General features: G+C 35.1%; 1 protein-coding gene across 4 annotated transcripts in view; it reads right to left on the bottom strand.

Annotated features, from left to right (window-relative positions):
* Nucleotides 1–17,204, bottom strand: part of SYT14 (synaptotagmin 14) — an 80,388-nt gene that overhangs the window by 4,963 nt on the left and 58,221 nt on the right. For all 4 annotated transcript variants that reach the window (XR_016464033.1, XR_016464032.1, XR_016464031.1 and 1 more), the window contains one exon: nucleotides 4,007–4,196. Coding sequence is in view for 1 of the 4 variants with exons in the window: in XM_090135112.1 (XP_089991238.1) it covers nucleotides 4,007–4,196 (190 nt within the window). In the remaining 3 variants the exon portion in view is untranslated. The remainder of the gene's footprint in view (nucleotides 1–4,006; nucleotides 4,197–17,204) is intronic.

Consider the following 17,204-nt stretch of genomic DNA (forward strand, 5'->3'; position numbering starts at 1 on the left):
CAAGGATATGGTGTATACCAGGCTGACTGAACACAGCTCAGACTAGACACATGAAAAAGATGGCACGTAAGCAAAATATTACAAACACAGTAACAAATTAACTGGCTTCAATACTACGTAAATGGCTTAAATTAAAGGTATACCTCATTATCCTTCTTCCCATCCAGTCCGCATTTGTACCAAGCAAACTTAAGTTGCATTAACACTTAGCAAGCTCAAACTAGCCACAACACTGTAAAGCATACCACTGAATTTTCAGAGAATAAGAATGAACAAAAATTGAATCAAGATAAGTAGTGAAGAGAAATAAAAATAAAAATAATTAAAAAAAAAACACATGTTGATATGCAGTGATGATATCACAACAGCCAAAATTAAGTGCTTAAGAATAATCTCTGCATGGATGTGGTTCTCACTTTGGGCTTTTTGAGTTTATTCATTTTTAAGACCAAAACCTTGCAAAGTGCATCCAAAGGTGGAATTTTGCACAATACAAGCTTTTAATTCTTAAATTCATGAAATAATACACTTCTGTTTTTTAACATAATTCAGTATGCTAGCATAAAACATAGCTTGTTTAGTGATCTTAGGAAGTAGATACAGGAATCTGATGCAAGTAAACGTGGCTAGCACACACTGAATGCCAGTATATAGGTATAAATGCTTCTTTTTAAAGCTCTGTTTTCACACGACTGGAAACACTAAGTCATGCTCCTTCAGAAGGATATGTATTCATGAAGTTATAACGGATTTTAAGAAACATACAACTATATTAAGTAATCTGATTTTTTTCTCTTTTTTATTCTTCGTAACTGTACTGTTACTGAATAACATTAAAAGATTCAAGTTTTTCTAAAAAGAAACGCATTGCACACTTTCACTGTGCAGGTACATTGAAATTCCACCATCCATAATCAGAGATAGATGCAACTTGTGAACGAGAGAGTGCAAGAAATAATAAGCATACACATTCATAAACCAGTATGGTAGGCAGCCGTGGATAGCTTTACTGCTGGCAAGTTTTCTTTGCATGAAAAAGACAACATCCAATTAGTTTCTACAGGAACTCACCTCGAATTATATAAACCTGTCCACCTATCAAGTGTTTTAGACAACAGAACAGTCCATCTGACAACAGGGGGTGGAAAGCAGTAAAAGAAATAATGACCAGATGTCAATAGCTGGGTGAGAAAGGATCTAAGGTTAAAGTTTAAGAGGAAACACTATTCACAGGACTGAAAGAACACAAAATCTTAGCAGCATAGATCAGAAAAAGGATTGAACAAAAGGATTGTTGGGTAAAATTTCATGAAATGATACTTTTGTGCAGTTTTTGTGTAATCTTGAACAGAAATTACACTGTTTGTATAATGGATTGTCTTAGCAGTTATAGCTACTGGGTTCTAAAGCACACAGAACACAGAAAGAATCATGAAAATGATTAGGTTATAGAGGACTGGGTAAAGAGCACTATCCATTTTATCAACCCTTATGCTTTTTCATGCAAACTCCAGCATATTAGAAAAACTGCACACAGTGGTTATAATTCTTACATGAAAAGCAATAAAGCAAAATATCACTGTACTAAAAAATAAGATTCTACTGCTCTTAGATGTTACAGTTATGGTTACATGATTGTAATTCTTTACTTCTTGAGTTGTGACGGAGTTGGGCATAAGAATGACTGTAACCCAAGCTTTAGAAAAAGCTGAGGGAGGCTTACATCTGAATTTCATATATGGATCTCTCTATAAAAAAAGTACAGATCTCACTTTTATTAAAACTCATGTCTATGGATTTTGTGTGCATATACACACATGCATTTAATGTGCAAAAACTCATACCTTGTTTCAAAAAAAAATTAAGATATACTAGGAAACATTCTTTTCTCAGACAAAATATACACTGTCACAAGAGAAACCAAGACACATTCTAACATGCTTGGACTGCTTACAGGATTTGGCCTATTTGCTTGTACTTAGTTGCTAAATGAAACACTAAATAATATAAGAAATACGCCACAGAAGAATATAGACTACCAAGAACCAGAAATGTAGGACTCAATCCTACTTACTGCAGAAGCATTTCACAGAAAATAAGTTAACGAACTCTAGAATATCAAAACGATTATTTGAGAGAAAGAATAATCGCTACCCTTCCTATTGCAGTTTCTCATGACCTAAACAAAAACTGGCCTGTGCACATGATTTGCAGCACTCCTAAAGATTCCAGACCACTGATGATTCAAGAAAAAATGAGGTCAGAGCATTTCATCATCAACCTTATGTGCCTTCTGTGGAAATTATGAGAGAGGCTGGTGTATAGCCACAACGCACATGGCAAGGAGTTAGGGAATGACAAACGTGCACCTGGTTCCAGGAATTTCCAAGGGATTTTCACTTGGTGCACAAAACAATCCACTGGAGAAATTTGAATTCCACAATATTCTGCACTGTCTTGCCAGACCTAAAGGGTGTACTACCTTTCAGCTGTCTAGAAATAAAACTCCATGTCCACATTTGTGTAAACAACGAGACTCATTATGAATATCAAAACTTCCTCCTACCTTTCAGAGGGGATGAAAAAAGATAACATGCAAGACTAGTTATTTGGAAACTTTTGTCATCACGAAATCTTTCCTCCAAAAAGGGTAAGACAGAACATGCTATTACAGGGCTGCGTGTCATGTTCTGTGCAATCTGAAACCAAAAATTTTGATCCCAGTTGTGTACATAACTGTTAACACAAGCACGCACTCTGCGAATTAACTTACCAGGGAATTAGCCTATCTGTCTTCAAAATAAGTACAGACTCTCCACCCCCAACTAATTTGCATATTCCAAATGGAAAAACTTGACTCTCCCTAGAGATTCCATTGTCCTTGGCTCTTCTTGGCTTTTCCCATCTATTTCTATGCTTTGTCTCCAAATAGGTGATTCTGGGGAAGCTACCTAGTTATAAAAAAGTATTTGAGATTCATCTTTGGCCTTCCTTCTCCGGCAATGTTAATGAAGGCTGGCTAAGTCAGCATGAAAAATATACAGAGAGCAAAACAGAATACAGCTGAGCCAAATGTAATTAATGACTGAAATAAAACATGGGTCAAGAAAGAAAGACGACAGAAACAGTCTCAACTTGTTTGGCTTACTTCCTAAACTCCAAAGGCAAAGTGAGATGTTAAAACCACTTACAAAACGTTGGCAGCCTGCTGGATAATCTGATAGTGCCATACAAATCTGAAGATTCGGAAACAGAAAGGCTAAAACCTGAGCCTCAGGACCAAACCAAGAGGAACAGGTAAGTAAGTCTGGCTACAACTAATGTAAATTAGACTCAACTTCTACAGAACACTTTTAAAAGTTTGTTACTGAGCTTTCTCAAGCTTTATCAAAGAATTAGAGACAGTAAAAATATTCTGCGTGTGACATTCCATCTGGCTCAATTTAAACTATAGAAAGTTCACAGATATTTCAGACAAACATATTTCTGAACAAATGCTGATTATAAATCTTCCTTCTGCACAGTATATATGCCAAAGGTCTCAATTTGCTTCTACATTGTTTTCGCTGACATTCCAAAATCAAATACATTTCTACCACATAAGCAATCAAAGGCTGCAGTATCAAACCCTCTAGGAAGAGCAATAACTTCATAGTGTTTATATTAATATCAACTGGCATGTACTTTCTCTTTAAACATTAACTTTTTATTCTTGGCCTGTGATGTGAGGCATTAGTAATTTAGCAATTAATCAGTATGATAAAGGTAATTTATTAGTCAGTCATCATGAAAAATTAAAGCAGGCTTGTCAACTTACAATTAATATTTTGAATTTTAGATTTTTGCTATTTCCCAACTGACTAGAAATATAAAACATGAAACAGATTAGTTGATGATTGCTCCATTTCATTTTGATTGGGCAAGACTAAATGATAGCATTGAAGTCCTTACTACTAAGAGCCCCACCAGTACAGAAGCATTAGGATGAAAAACGATTTTCACTCACTGGGTGGTCTGTTTGCTGCCAAGTTTTTGAAGTGGCTGCCTTTTATCACTTCTGCTGATAATCTTCCAGTTGTAGCATTGTAAAGGAGGCCAATGAGGATTTCTGGAGCTGAGCCATGCACCAGAGACTGACAAGAGGAGGTACTTTCACTGCAGGATACTTCTGACATGCTCATTTGAGAGTCACAACCCTACAAAACACACAAGAAGTTCTATAAATTCTATTAAACAATGTTACTGGAAGATAATTTTTAGAATAATACATTAGAAACTAGAAGAGCAGCTCATTGACAGTAACACAAGTTCCATTCAATCACCCAAGAAGAAACACACTTAATATACTATCAGTTCACACATGCTAGAGGTAACAAAAACTTGAAGTAGTCTGAGATTAAAATAATTCTTAATTTTGTGTTTCTGTTGCTTCATCATTCAGAAGAAATAACTGTAGAAGGTGTAAAACAGTTTTCATGGTCCCTATTTATTTCAATTGATAAGATAAAACATGTAATACAATTAGTTAGCTTCTTGGAGAATGTTAAATGTTGCAGCCTTCCTTTACTTCGCAAGAATGGAAAACAGTAGTGGAATTTTGAAGTTAACAAAATGCAGGAAATTCTTATTCACTCCTTGTAAATGTTATTCTCTAGCCTGAGAATTTCTGACTAGTAAAATAACAGAATACATGCAAATAGAAAAATGCACTCTCTCTAGAATAAATTAGCTTACAGGAATTTAATTGATCCAGAGTTACAGAATTGTAACAGAACCTTTGTTCTGAGTGGTAAAGAAAGAATGTTATCCCAAGAGTCAGCAATGATGCATTAATTTCTACTATGCAAGCTCCAAGAAAATTCAAATCTCTCACACATACATTCTGCTTATGTCAATCTTTGACTGGAGTTTCTAATATTCACTTTTATCATTTTAATCCCCCCATTCAAAAAAGCAAAACAAAACTCAATCAAACAAAACTTTTTGTAAATTGCCATTGTAATCACGACAGTTATTTCTACTTTCATTTCCTGATTTCTTGCACTGGCACATTGTACCTCTGTTGTACTTCTGTTGACGGCCAAGAATAGAACTTTGTATTATCAGAACATTCATTTATGATTATCAGAGGGGAAAAAAAGACACATAAATTAGATCCACAGGTTTTTCAAATATGGCTTGACTCATTTGGGAATCTGGCAGAACTCTTTCTAGGAGTCATGATGATTTTGTGAAGCTGATAATTCCTGATTCCAAATGTCTCTACCGTTTCCAGCAACAGCTGACATGAGCATAAGATCAGTCCTATAACCTAAATAGCACCCATCCTCATCAAGATAAAAGTTAACTTTAAAAGCAAGTAACTTAATTCAACAAAAAACCCAAATTCATTCAGAAACTCTAATTATAAAAGGACTGATAACAACCAAAATAAGTGATCTACCTACAATACCCTTCACACTGACATTTTAACTAGATCTTCTCTACAGAACATATCCAAGAAATTTGATAGAAACTTCTAGTAGCAATCTAGCCCCTCATCACTAAACATCCAGTGGTTAGCAAATACATTCTTACAACTAAAGAAGGACCTGAAGAAAATTCTCTGACTTCCATCCTCCAAACTGCAAACAGATATTTAGAATCTGTGGTTATTTTTTCTGGGAGTTCTTTATTCAATTCTGAGAATAAATTTAAAATGGGTGATACATTCAAAATTATTGAAAATTAATTATGCATTTATTAATTATGCTTTATTCTCCTGTTCACAGCACCCTCAAAACAGGAAACTTTTGATTCTGAACTTCAGCAGGAGTAACAAAATGGAAAGTTGAAAAGAGCAATGTCTTGATTCAGCAGTCAGTATTTACTGCACACACAATTGAAAATCTCAGCTTGTCACTGCAGTTATTATTTACATCTAGTCTTTGAAAAATTTAACACGTTGTACCTATGGTGCTTAGTCAGATTATTTTGGGGGCCGTGAATTTAAACACAGTCAGCCTCATACTGTTCAAAGCTTTGTTGTCTAATCTGATTGCAAGCAGGCTGTAAGCCCACAAAGACGACATAACACAAGGCAAACAGCTGTGCAAACACTCCCACCCAAACCCTCAACTGGCTGTGATATCTGTACCACGGAGATGATAGCACATTTCCCTGGATGTGACTTATCTGTACAGATAGTGATACGCTACAGCTCCTCAGCCAAAAGGGCTCAGTTTAACCAAGCTTATGCAGAGTTAAACTGATTACAATAGAACAGGTTACAATCAGAATAAAATTCTACTAACAGTAAATACTAAATGAGAGATGATTGAATGGGAACAAGTCCTGAAGTACTTTGAATGGGAAGACAAGTAGCTTCTGTGCAATATAGCAGAGAAAAGAGGAAACAATTGAAAAATTAAGTGTGATATTCCAAAATTACATAAGGATGAGGCATATTATACTTTAAATATTATACTTTACAACAGAATCCTGATTGGCTGAGAGTATGAGAAGGTTGCACTTGCCAAGGCCAGAGAAAAGGATCTCAATGGCTGAACAGAGAGATTATAGAAATTTAGCTGATGTTTTGGATCTGTAACTGGGGGGCTGTACCTTAGAACTGCAGAGCAGAAACAATGTGTAGATGTAGCCTTGATGGAAAAACTAGAGAGAGGGTCTAATTTAAATGCTCTTCTACAATATTTTCTAAAACAAAATATTTTGCCTTTTATTTTGAATCAGGAGGAAGGTTTCAAACATAAAAAGAATACTGTTCTATCCCCGGGATGTAATTAATTTATTAATATCTTTCCTTCCACGTGCTCAAAGACTTTAAAATTAAACATGACTGAAAAAAAATCACTGCAGAAACAACCTAAACAAATTGTTGTTTTTTTTGTTTTTTTTTTTTTTACCATTTCACACACATGCAAAAAAACTCAAAACCTTTTATTTCACAATGAATTAAACATATTTTTTCAGTTTTGAACTAGAAAATTCTAACATAAAAGAAAATGAGAGAAGTAGAAAAATGAAATGGTGAGATGTGAAGCAGAGTGGAAAACGTTACTGCATCAAAACAAGGTTAAACAACATATACCAAATGTCTAGTTTCTGTGTCTGTAATAAGGGAGAAAGCGGAATTGGGGGGCAAATGGCTAAAAGATATGAGGTAACGAGAAGAAGAAGGTGAGATTAAATTTTGTTAGGGTTTCTTTGAAAGCAAATGGAAAGACTCTACGTGGAAGTAAAACTGTGGAAAACTGTGGAAAGCCCTTCATTGTTTTAAGCAAGGTATTCTGTGATATTCAGAGCCAATATCAGGTAACTAACCTGATTTTGTGGAAGTCCACAAGCTACACTGGGACTTAAAAATATAACAGACTTCTCCAAATTCAGTTTGGTTTGATGTTTGTTTTTCCTGTTTACATAGACAAAATACAAGAAGAGCACTAACACATCAAGAAAGGAAGTTGTATTTTCACCTGTTCAAAATATAAGCTTCATGATCAAGTGCCAAATCTTTTCACTCTCTCACAACAAAGAGAAACCTATGCAACAATGATAAGATACGTAAAAAGAATTAATTTGTCTTCTTTCAACACAATTTTATTGAAACAGGGTTCTTGTTACTTACATATTCATATCCTACTGTTACTTTTATGTATTCTGAATTTCTACTTATAAATTCTTTTAAGCCAAATGAAGCTGATCACAAACAACAGGATCATGCTCTGAGGACAGTTAGATATTCATTTCCCTCATTGGATAGGTTAAAATCATGCCTCTCTAGGCTTGCAAAACAAGAACATCTGAGTCTCTTGGCTTTCCAAACCATACACAGGAAAGATGAAACCTTGCTGACAATCCTTCAAGCAACAAAAATCTGATTCACAGCATGTTACTTGTCAAATTTTAAATGTGAATGTTATACCACTAATCTCTTAAATAACTTCTTTGCACATTACTTTCTTCTATTTCTATGGCAATACAACTCAGATGTTAGAGAAATTTCAATCCTAACTAGGCAAAGCAGGAACTGAATTCATGCCTCCAACATTTTAGACAAAAGCATTCATGCCTCAATCACCAGCCGAATGCTGACACTCTTGGTCAACTTCGGTGCAAAAGCTCACTGAGAAGGCAGCGAGTGCCTGAGCACCGCACAGGCTCCAGATCAGCAATCAGCCTGGAGCCCATCATCTATATCTGCTATGAGAGTCAGAGAGAAGAACAGAAAACTGAACCCAGAGGCTCCACATGCTTCATTACCGACTTAAGCACTAGACACTTTATTAAAGCATGTTTCAAACCTAAAATACTTTTCAAAATGTATTGGGATCTTTCCTGGGAAAAATGAAAAAAAAAAGGAGCATTTTAGTTTTGGATTCTGGTATTCAAAACTCACTTGGATGCTTTGATACCTCTTGGCAAAGTGGGCCTCAGTTCCCCAGTCCTTGTATGACAGTGATCCTATTTGCCCTAGCTCATGGATGAATTGTGACGATGGATATACAGAAAAACTGGAAGTCCTTAAAAATACAATAACTGTAACAAAACAGTTCCATAAAATAAATGACTGATACTCTTTCTGTACATTAATACCTATGTATCAAGTTTTTGCTTTTAAAGGTAGAATTTAAGAATCACATAATCGATATAACAATATTAAATATTCTTGAAATAAGATTATTAATAGTAATGCCAATGATAAGGTTTGGCAAAGACATTGCAAAATTATTATTAAAGGAAGAATTAAATAATTAAAGGAAAAAGCAAGGGTTGATGCTTTTTTAGGTTTCTTCCTGTACTGTATTCCATTGTCATTTTGAAGTGTCAACAATTTCTAAGAACACTTGACTTTGAGTGCCTGTCAATCTCTGCATAATCTAGTAAAAACACTTTATTTATTTAAAGAAATCCAGTGCTTTTGGAAACCATACAAAGTTACCTATCCCCACAACACAATAGGGAAGAAACTTCAGTTTGTATTATAGTGGCCAGTCCTATACAGTCCAAATAAGAAAACACGTAATTTATTACTATTTTGCTTTAAACTAATAACAGGAATTTGAAAACAAAGAAACAGTTTTATCCTTCTCACAAAGCCTCAAGCTTAGGAAAGCATCATTATTTATGACAGGTAATTATTTGTTGAGTTGTTTTGGTGTGTTGTTTTTTGTTTGTTTGGTTGGTTTTTTTTTGCTCAGCTGTTACCTTGAAACAGGTTCCAATTAGGTATGATGTGTATTTTTATTCATGTACTTAAACACTTTACAGTATTAATATCTAGTCAACTTAAATCACTAACATGACACTAAATACTCTGATAAGATTCCCAATACATAGGTTTGTTTTAGTAAACAGTTCATACTTATTTCGGGTAAAATGGTATGCTTAAAAATTACCAGGATATCCTATTCCAATTCCAATTGGAAAGACTTCAGCAAGAAATATATTCAACATTAAAATGGTACTCTTCACATCAAATATGAATTTTAAAAAATTATTAAATTATCGTTCATGTAATTAAAAATTGTATCTAAACTGATAAAATTCACATTTCTCATCAAAAGCTTTACACGGATGTATAATTTTATCAAACAAGTTGTTTATCCATAAATGAAGCATTGGAAGATCGAATGGAAAAGATAGCCCTCCAAACACCACAGACAAGTGTGGTTTAACCCAGCAAGCAGCTGGATGCTGCACAGCCCTTCACTCATTCACCCCTCCCAGTGAGATAGAACTGGAAAAAAAAAAAGGAAGTAGAACACACAGGTTGAGATAAAAACTATTTACTAAAACATTGGAGTTTTGACAGCACTGCCTTTCTCCTAAAGCTAAAACACAGCGTCATACCGGACATGCATCATTCCTATGAAGGAAATCAGCTCTGTCCCATCTGAATCCAGGACAGCAAGAAATGGAATTCTTACCTTTCCATATACAGCTTTAATTTACCTCAGAAACTACAATGTTACAGAGCATAGATTCAGGATGATGAAAATGACAAAGTAAAATTCTTAGTAATGGCAAAACAGAATTCCACATTTCTGAAAGACTTTAAACAATTTCACAGTGGCATTTCTGTTGCTTTTTGTATTTCATGAGAATTTGCTAGCAGTGTTTTTTGTCTGAAAGTTTTTTTAAACTCCGCAGAACAAAACATTAACTGTCTGCAGGTATGGAAGCATTTTAAGTTTACTATTGCCTGATTGTTTGCATTTTAAATTACAGCTTTGGTTTCCTTGCCATATTGTGAGAAGGCACCTAGTTGCTCCACACACTTAACGGGCCTGAAATTTGCACAGCAAGACTGAGCAGCGGAAAGAATTCAAAATAAATGTACAATGGGATTTACAGCATTTGCAAAAACGTTGTTTTTGCATTGCAAAGTCTGCTCGCTGTTTATACAGCCATAAGCGAGAGAAAGAAATTGAATTCTGTTTTCTTAACTAAGACACACGACATAAGGAAACACTGAAGTACTAAAAGCTGTTAGCTTGTGTTAGCAGCTTAGTTCAGAATACCTGATACAAAATGCATACATTAAACATACACTCCTGATGAAGGTATGCTAACAACTCCTGCCCAGACCCACTCCCATCTCCTCTCTTTACTCCCTGTCAAACATGTGACAACAGAGATGTTATTGTGGGACAGCTTCTGAGACCACACAGCTCTTAGATGTCTGGACAGATACTGTGTCAGAGGGAGTTACATTTGCAGCTCCAAAACCATTTTCCAAGCACCCAGGCTCGTTACCCAGCTCTGCCACCTTGCTAAATGCTACTTAGAAAGCCTCCTAAGCATGTTCATCTTTTAAGGTATTCCATAGAATACGTTCACTGTGGAGAGAGAGTAGTGGCTAATAGTTTGATTTCTTCCTTCTTTTTCCTCTTGATTACACTCTTCCAAATTGAGAAAAAGATTCAGTGATCAAACAGTAAGTGTAATTTATGAATAGTCAATATATGGACTAGTATTAGATTGCACTTGCAATCAGTCGTGCAACTGGTTTTCACAATGACCAAATCTATAACATAAAACACATGTTTATGATGCATTTGTCAATTAAATTATTTGCTTTTAGTAGCTTACCCAGCTCTAATTATGAGTGCTAGAGGCACCCTTTTGATTTATTCAGGTCATGTTTAATCTCAGGATATGAGGATCACGGGGCGCCTGCAGTTGGAAGGGATCTGCTTCAGTTCTTACAGCTATCATAGCAACTACAAAGAAGGGTGAGAACTGGAGACAAGCTAGGATCCTCCAGGGGCCAGCTGACAGCCGACTGAGCACAAAAGAAAGACAAACTGTATCATGAAAGATGCAGCTCAAGGTCAGGCACTGAGGGCTACACCTCACAAGAAGCTAACACACGATGACAAAAAAGATCCTTGCAAAAGACACCCTATGAACAGAAATCTTTGTCCAACACCAAATACAGGCTGCCCCAATATATCCCTCAATGCAATTATCTGGAGATCAAGTCCAAAATGAAGAATGCTAACTCAGAACACTTACGTTACACTGCAACACTCTGGAAAAGAATAATTTAGTAAATAAACCGAAAACTAACTTTAGAAGTTTCACAAGTATTTCACTTATGAATTTGCAGGCTAGGTAATTATCTGTTTGTGCAGAGTCTCTGATCAACGTTTCCCCTTATGGAAATACATTGGAAGAAAACAGCACACATGCTTTTGCTGAAAGGTGCTCAAAGCTGCAAACAGTAACAGCTTCTGTGTTATCCCTTTTTCCCTTGAAAGATAGTAATAAGAGAATACATTTTTGTATATATGAATACAGACAAGAAAATACAAAGGATGAGAAAATAAAGTAGTTGGGAAGCCCTGTATCTTAAAAGGAAACAAAGTTCTCTTGGACTTCAAAGTTAAAGAATTTACCTCCACTAAAATAACTGACTGAGGAAGATTTAAGCAGCAGCTTGTAGTCTCCAAATTTCATGTTAGTGAAAACCTTGATAGGATATAACTCCTAAAAAACTACATCAAGGAAATTTATAATATGCTTTCCAGTTTTATTTTGCTTACTCTTTAAAACTACAATCAGGGTTCAAAAATCATGCTTATGGCACAGAGAATGAGAGTCTCAGAATTTCACAGACACTTGATTGAATTCCCACTTTTCGTAGCTTCATGTATCGATTTATTCTAGGAGTATTCTAGCTTTATGTAGATTAAAAAAAAAAAAGTAGTGACCAAAACTAAACCTATAGTCTCAAGTAATATGTTTGTCACCAACAGATTGGCTATGAGAGGTAACTGAGCATTGTTCAAGCAGTTTACTTTAAAATAGAATGGTCATTCACAGCCTGGGACATTTTAGAAACTGAGAAGATTATCACCACATTAAAAATAGAAATACTCTGTCTGAAACATAGTTTTGATTATTTGCTGAAGCAAACATCAAAGACTGTGTGAATCCACCTAAGTGAATAGACTGCGTGAATCTATCTAAGCAAATAAATTTTTTCTAGCAACTCACTGATTAAAGGCAAAAGATAAAATTTTTAAATTGTTATTTTATACAGTGTACATATGTTAAGACATAGACACAAGAAACAATCTTTGTTCTGGCAATGTGACTAATTGAGAACTTGGACATATAGATGAAATTCAGAGAATTCCCCAAGTATCCTGCATTCAGAGTCATGGAAACGTACCAAGGTTATTCTGTAAGGTGCTTCTTAGATGAATAGACTAATAACATCCACAAATTGCATTGAACAGTTAGATGTACTAACAAAACAATCAGGAAAAGCAAACAGCATGGATTTGGAAAGCTAATTCATTTTTAAATGTGACCACTGGACTCCTGTAATGGTAGGCCTGTATAAACTGACCAGATTCTATTTAATTTTGGGGTTTCTCACAAGATCCAGAAGACTCAAGCAGAAGGAGACTCAGCTGACAGGAGCAGTGCCGTGGGTACACCATACAGTGGGCACAAACAGTTGAGGCAATAAGGCACTGACAAGAGAACAGCTGCTGATTGGAGAGTCCTCAGGGTTGGAAGGGACTTCGGACACTGCCTTGAAATGCTGCATAACCAACCCTAAACTGGAGAGACTGCTTCATTTGCCAAATATTGTCAAGTTCTCCTCCAGCTGCATTGATATGAGCACCACTTTCCAATCACCTTATAATATCCTTCAAAAAAGTGCAGACTTATCTTATTGTGTAAAAGAAGTAGTTTTAACCTTCCCTGTTTTACACCACTTATTCAAATGAACTCTGACAACTATTCCCCTGATAACAATGTGTTTGATGCTTAATTAAATCTTCCTTCGATGGACATAATGTTTACAAGCTAAATGGAAGCATTTATGCATCATGACATTGGAACCAATCCTTTTTTGTAGAATTCTAATTGAATAATAGAATCATTATCAAAGAACGGTTTGGAAGGGACCTTAGAGATTCCAACCCCGTGCCATGGTCAAAGCATCCCCTCCCCCAGCTCAGGCTGTGCAAGGTCCCATCCAACCTGGCCTTGAGTACTTCCAAGGATGGAGCATCCACAGCTTCTCAGGGCAGCTGTGCCACTGCTTCACTGCAGTCTAAGTGAAAAATTTTCTTCTAATACCTAATCTAAATCTCTCCTCTTTTGGCTTTAAAATGACCCCCCTTGCCCTAATACTATCAGGCCATATAAGAAGCTAGTTTCCCTCTTGTTTATAAGCTTCCTTTCAATATCGAAAGGGAACAAATATAAATAAAATACTACGAAAAGATTCATCTATTTCTTAGACGAGTCTTAATTATCTTTTCACTAAGTGATTTAAAGTATCAAAATGATAGCTACAGTTCAGTAAAATACAACTATTACACACAAACTTTAATATTTAACCTTCCAAATTAAAACTTGAATAGATCATACTACAAGCATATAGCAGCAAAGTCATTAGTAGGACAAAAATACTGGATTTACACAAAACCTGTCAGTTCAACTCTACAGTGGCCAAGAATTCCCCCCAAAAATATGACTTTCTGAAAGTTCTTTTTCATCAGTTTATGAAATGATAAACATCCATTAGAAAGAATAGTAAGATGCACCACACAAGGAGCAACGTAGAAAAAATTCCTTAAGCACAACACATAAGGAAGTTAACACAAACAAGTTATGGTTAACACAACAAGTATATTAAACGATTAACCACCATTCTCAACGCTGAAAGTATTTCTATATGTTGCATGAAGAAATATTTATATTGTTCAAAAATGTAATTAAAATATTTCTGAGACAATCTGGTTATTTATAGAAAAGATACACAAAAATAATCCTTAATGCACAAATGATTGCTCATACCATTCATTCCTCGACATAAGGGTCACATTTAGGAGTTCAGTATATTAAAATTTCCTTTGAAAAGAAAGTTAAATTTAATTCTCCACAGCAAACATACTGTTATTGACAATACAAGATAAAAGATTACTAGATTTGCTTAGCAAAAAGATATACATGTTTTTATCTTCTAAACTGTACTTCCAAAATAAATCAAAAATATAAAACATACCATTGTTGGTTTTCATTCTACATCAGAAAAGAAACCTTTGAGATGAAGAAGAGGACTACATTTGTTTTTTGATCATTTCCAGATGGATTTTCCTCAATAAAATGCAAATAAGATTTTATTATCACATCATACTAGAGGCTGTTCTTCACTCTCAAGAAAATTTCTTTGAGTAAGAAGAACAAAGTGCAACTGAGAACAATTTCACAGGGACTTCTTGAAGAAAAACAAACAGCATTGCAATGGATTCAGAACTCCAAAACAAATGAACAAAAATTTGACTACCATTGTGTTAAATACAGAATTTCTCTGAAAGCATCAGGTCTTCCTAAGCAAACTATACTCAGGCAAAGTAACAGTAACACTGATATGTTAGCTTTTAATATAATGGCCAATTTCTATTAAATCCAAAAGGGTCATGGAGTTTCAGATAACAGCAACATATACACTCTGTCTAGCTCATTTTGGTTCTGTTGCTTCTTGCCTGTATACTGAATGTGGAAGAAAGCCTGAGATATTTCAGTCAGTGTGTGATGAGAGCTGAAAATAGTGTGTGAAGAGGAATTCCCTGGTTACGTGGGAGAACTGTAGCAAACACATACCAAAGTGGTCTTGGGGAACATGATGGAAGAGTTAGAACTATAGAAGCAGAAGAGGAGTAGAATAAATGTGATGGAAACCACACAGAGGAAGAAAGGAGTTTTTCAAGAGGAACTATTAAATGGAAACACACCTTTTTATGGTATAGGAACAACTCAGTGAATGACTATGAAAAGCTGCTAATACAAGATGTTAAATGAAATGTTAGAAGGTGACGAACAGGCTGAAATCTTGGGTAAGAAAGTTTGTAAATATATTTGTAAATTTGAAGTCTTGTAGAGCTTTGAAATCTATTTAAGGAGCACACAAATATTACGCATTCACCATGTCATGTACTTGTCCACATTTTAACAATAAGCAGAGAAAGCAGCACACCCAGCTCATGTGAACATACCACTATTTTCCAAATGCACTAAACTCGCTGCTTCACCTTACTCAGATTCTCCTGTGAATAGTTTTAGGGTAAAACTGAAAAAAGTACTAAACTTCATAGGATATGAGCTGTTCCTATATAATCATAAGGCAGACGATTAGCTAATAAAATACATTAATATATTATGAGGCATAGACAGAGAAATAAAATACATTCCTGCAGAAGTAATTAGCATAGATGTTTCAATGGATTAGGAAATCTCAGTGACAAGATGTATATTTAATATAAAATCCGTATAATGAGAAGCAGTGGAAAAAGAACAGGGTAACTGTCATGTGTCCATTACTAATTTCATAAAAAGCTATCAAATACATTTTTTTAGTACAACACAACACTCTTCAACTGAACAAAATAAATTTAATGCAGAACTTACAATGTTCCTCATCATGGATTTAATAATTACAAACATCCCTGAATCTCTCCAAGGTGAAACAACACTTACCTTCTCCTATTAAGTAACTTCTGCCTGGCTTACAATTAAGGGCACAAAGATCATTGCTCTATTCTAGTAAAAGCACAGTTGAGAAAGAATGCAAACAGTGTATAACTGCACCCAGAGGTAAGCACCTGAGAACTAATTAAGTTGAATGACCATGCTGGATAAGAACAAATAATTATAAGTTGGCCATGAAGAAATTCAGGTTGGAAATGAAACACCCAGATGTTTACTGATGAAAATTCACAAATCTGTGATCAAGCTGACCTGACTGTTGGTAATAACAACAGCTTGAATACAATGACAGAGGATGGTCCCCTGCTTCCAGTAAAACATTCAAAAAAACCCAACCAAACAAACAAAAAAACCCACAAATTTTTAGACTGTTGCAAAATAAAACAGTAGATCTGTTCACTGAATGAGCATTACAGAGCTCATGAATAATAATAGAGAAATTATAAAGCAATAATAGAGAATACAGGAACTAATTTCTAAAGTTTTAAAAACTGATTTGCACAGTTAAAAAAAAAAATCTATGGATCCTTATTCAAGCTATCAAGAATATGAAGGTCTCTTTCAAGGAACAGCCAGGCCTAAGAGAAATTTGCCTGAACACCACTACAGTAACCAATTCTGGAAGAATATTTCACTTCCTACCAATATTCCTTATTTGTGATCATTCCCCCAAAATGGGAAGATTAGAGAAGACATAGAAACCCTTACCATCACAGAAAATAAAATCCAGTCTCATTGTCTTTGATGCTTCCTGGAATTTGTTTATACTCCCATTGCCACAAAAGCTCAAGAAAGTGATAAAGAACAACCAATGCACAAATGGATGTACCCACCAAAAGCCTAGTCTATGCACTTGAAGGATATACCAGTTAAAAGCATTAGCCTCTTTCTTTCTGAGTTTGGTAAGAAAAAAAACATTATTTGGCCTTATTGAGAACACATAGAAAATAAACATAGCAAATAAATTTAGAGTATTCAGTGCATGTGTTTCATGGGGCATTAATTTTCCTAGCTACAAAACTGGCAAACTCAAAATTAGGAAAGTTCACACTAGGTAAGTGAAATACTTCATCCTTGAAACAGAATGATTCATACCTTTCAGCAAATCAGAAAAACACTGTTTTATTGGTAGTTGATACTCTATCAGGTGCGAGTTTTAATCTCAGATTTTGGTTTTAATTAGCTTA

Source organism: Phasianus colchicus, chromosome 2 (genome assembly GCF_987193195.1).
Source record: "Phasianus colchicus chromosome 2, bPhaCol1.hap1.1, whole genome shotgun sequence".
Classification (NCBI taxonomy): Eukaryota; Metazoa; Chordata; class Aves; order Galliformes; family Phasianidae; genus Phasianus; species Phasianus colchicus.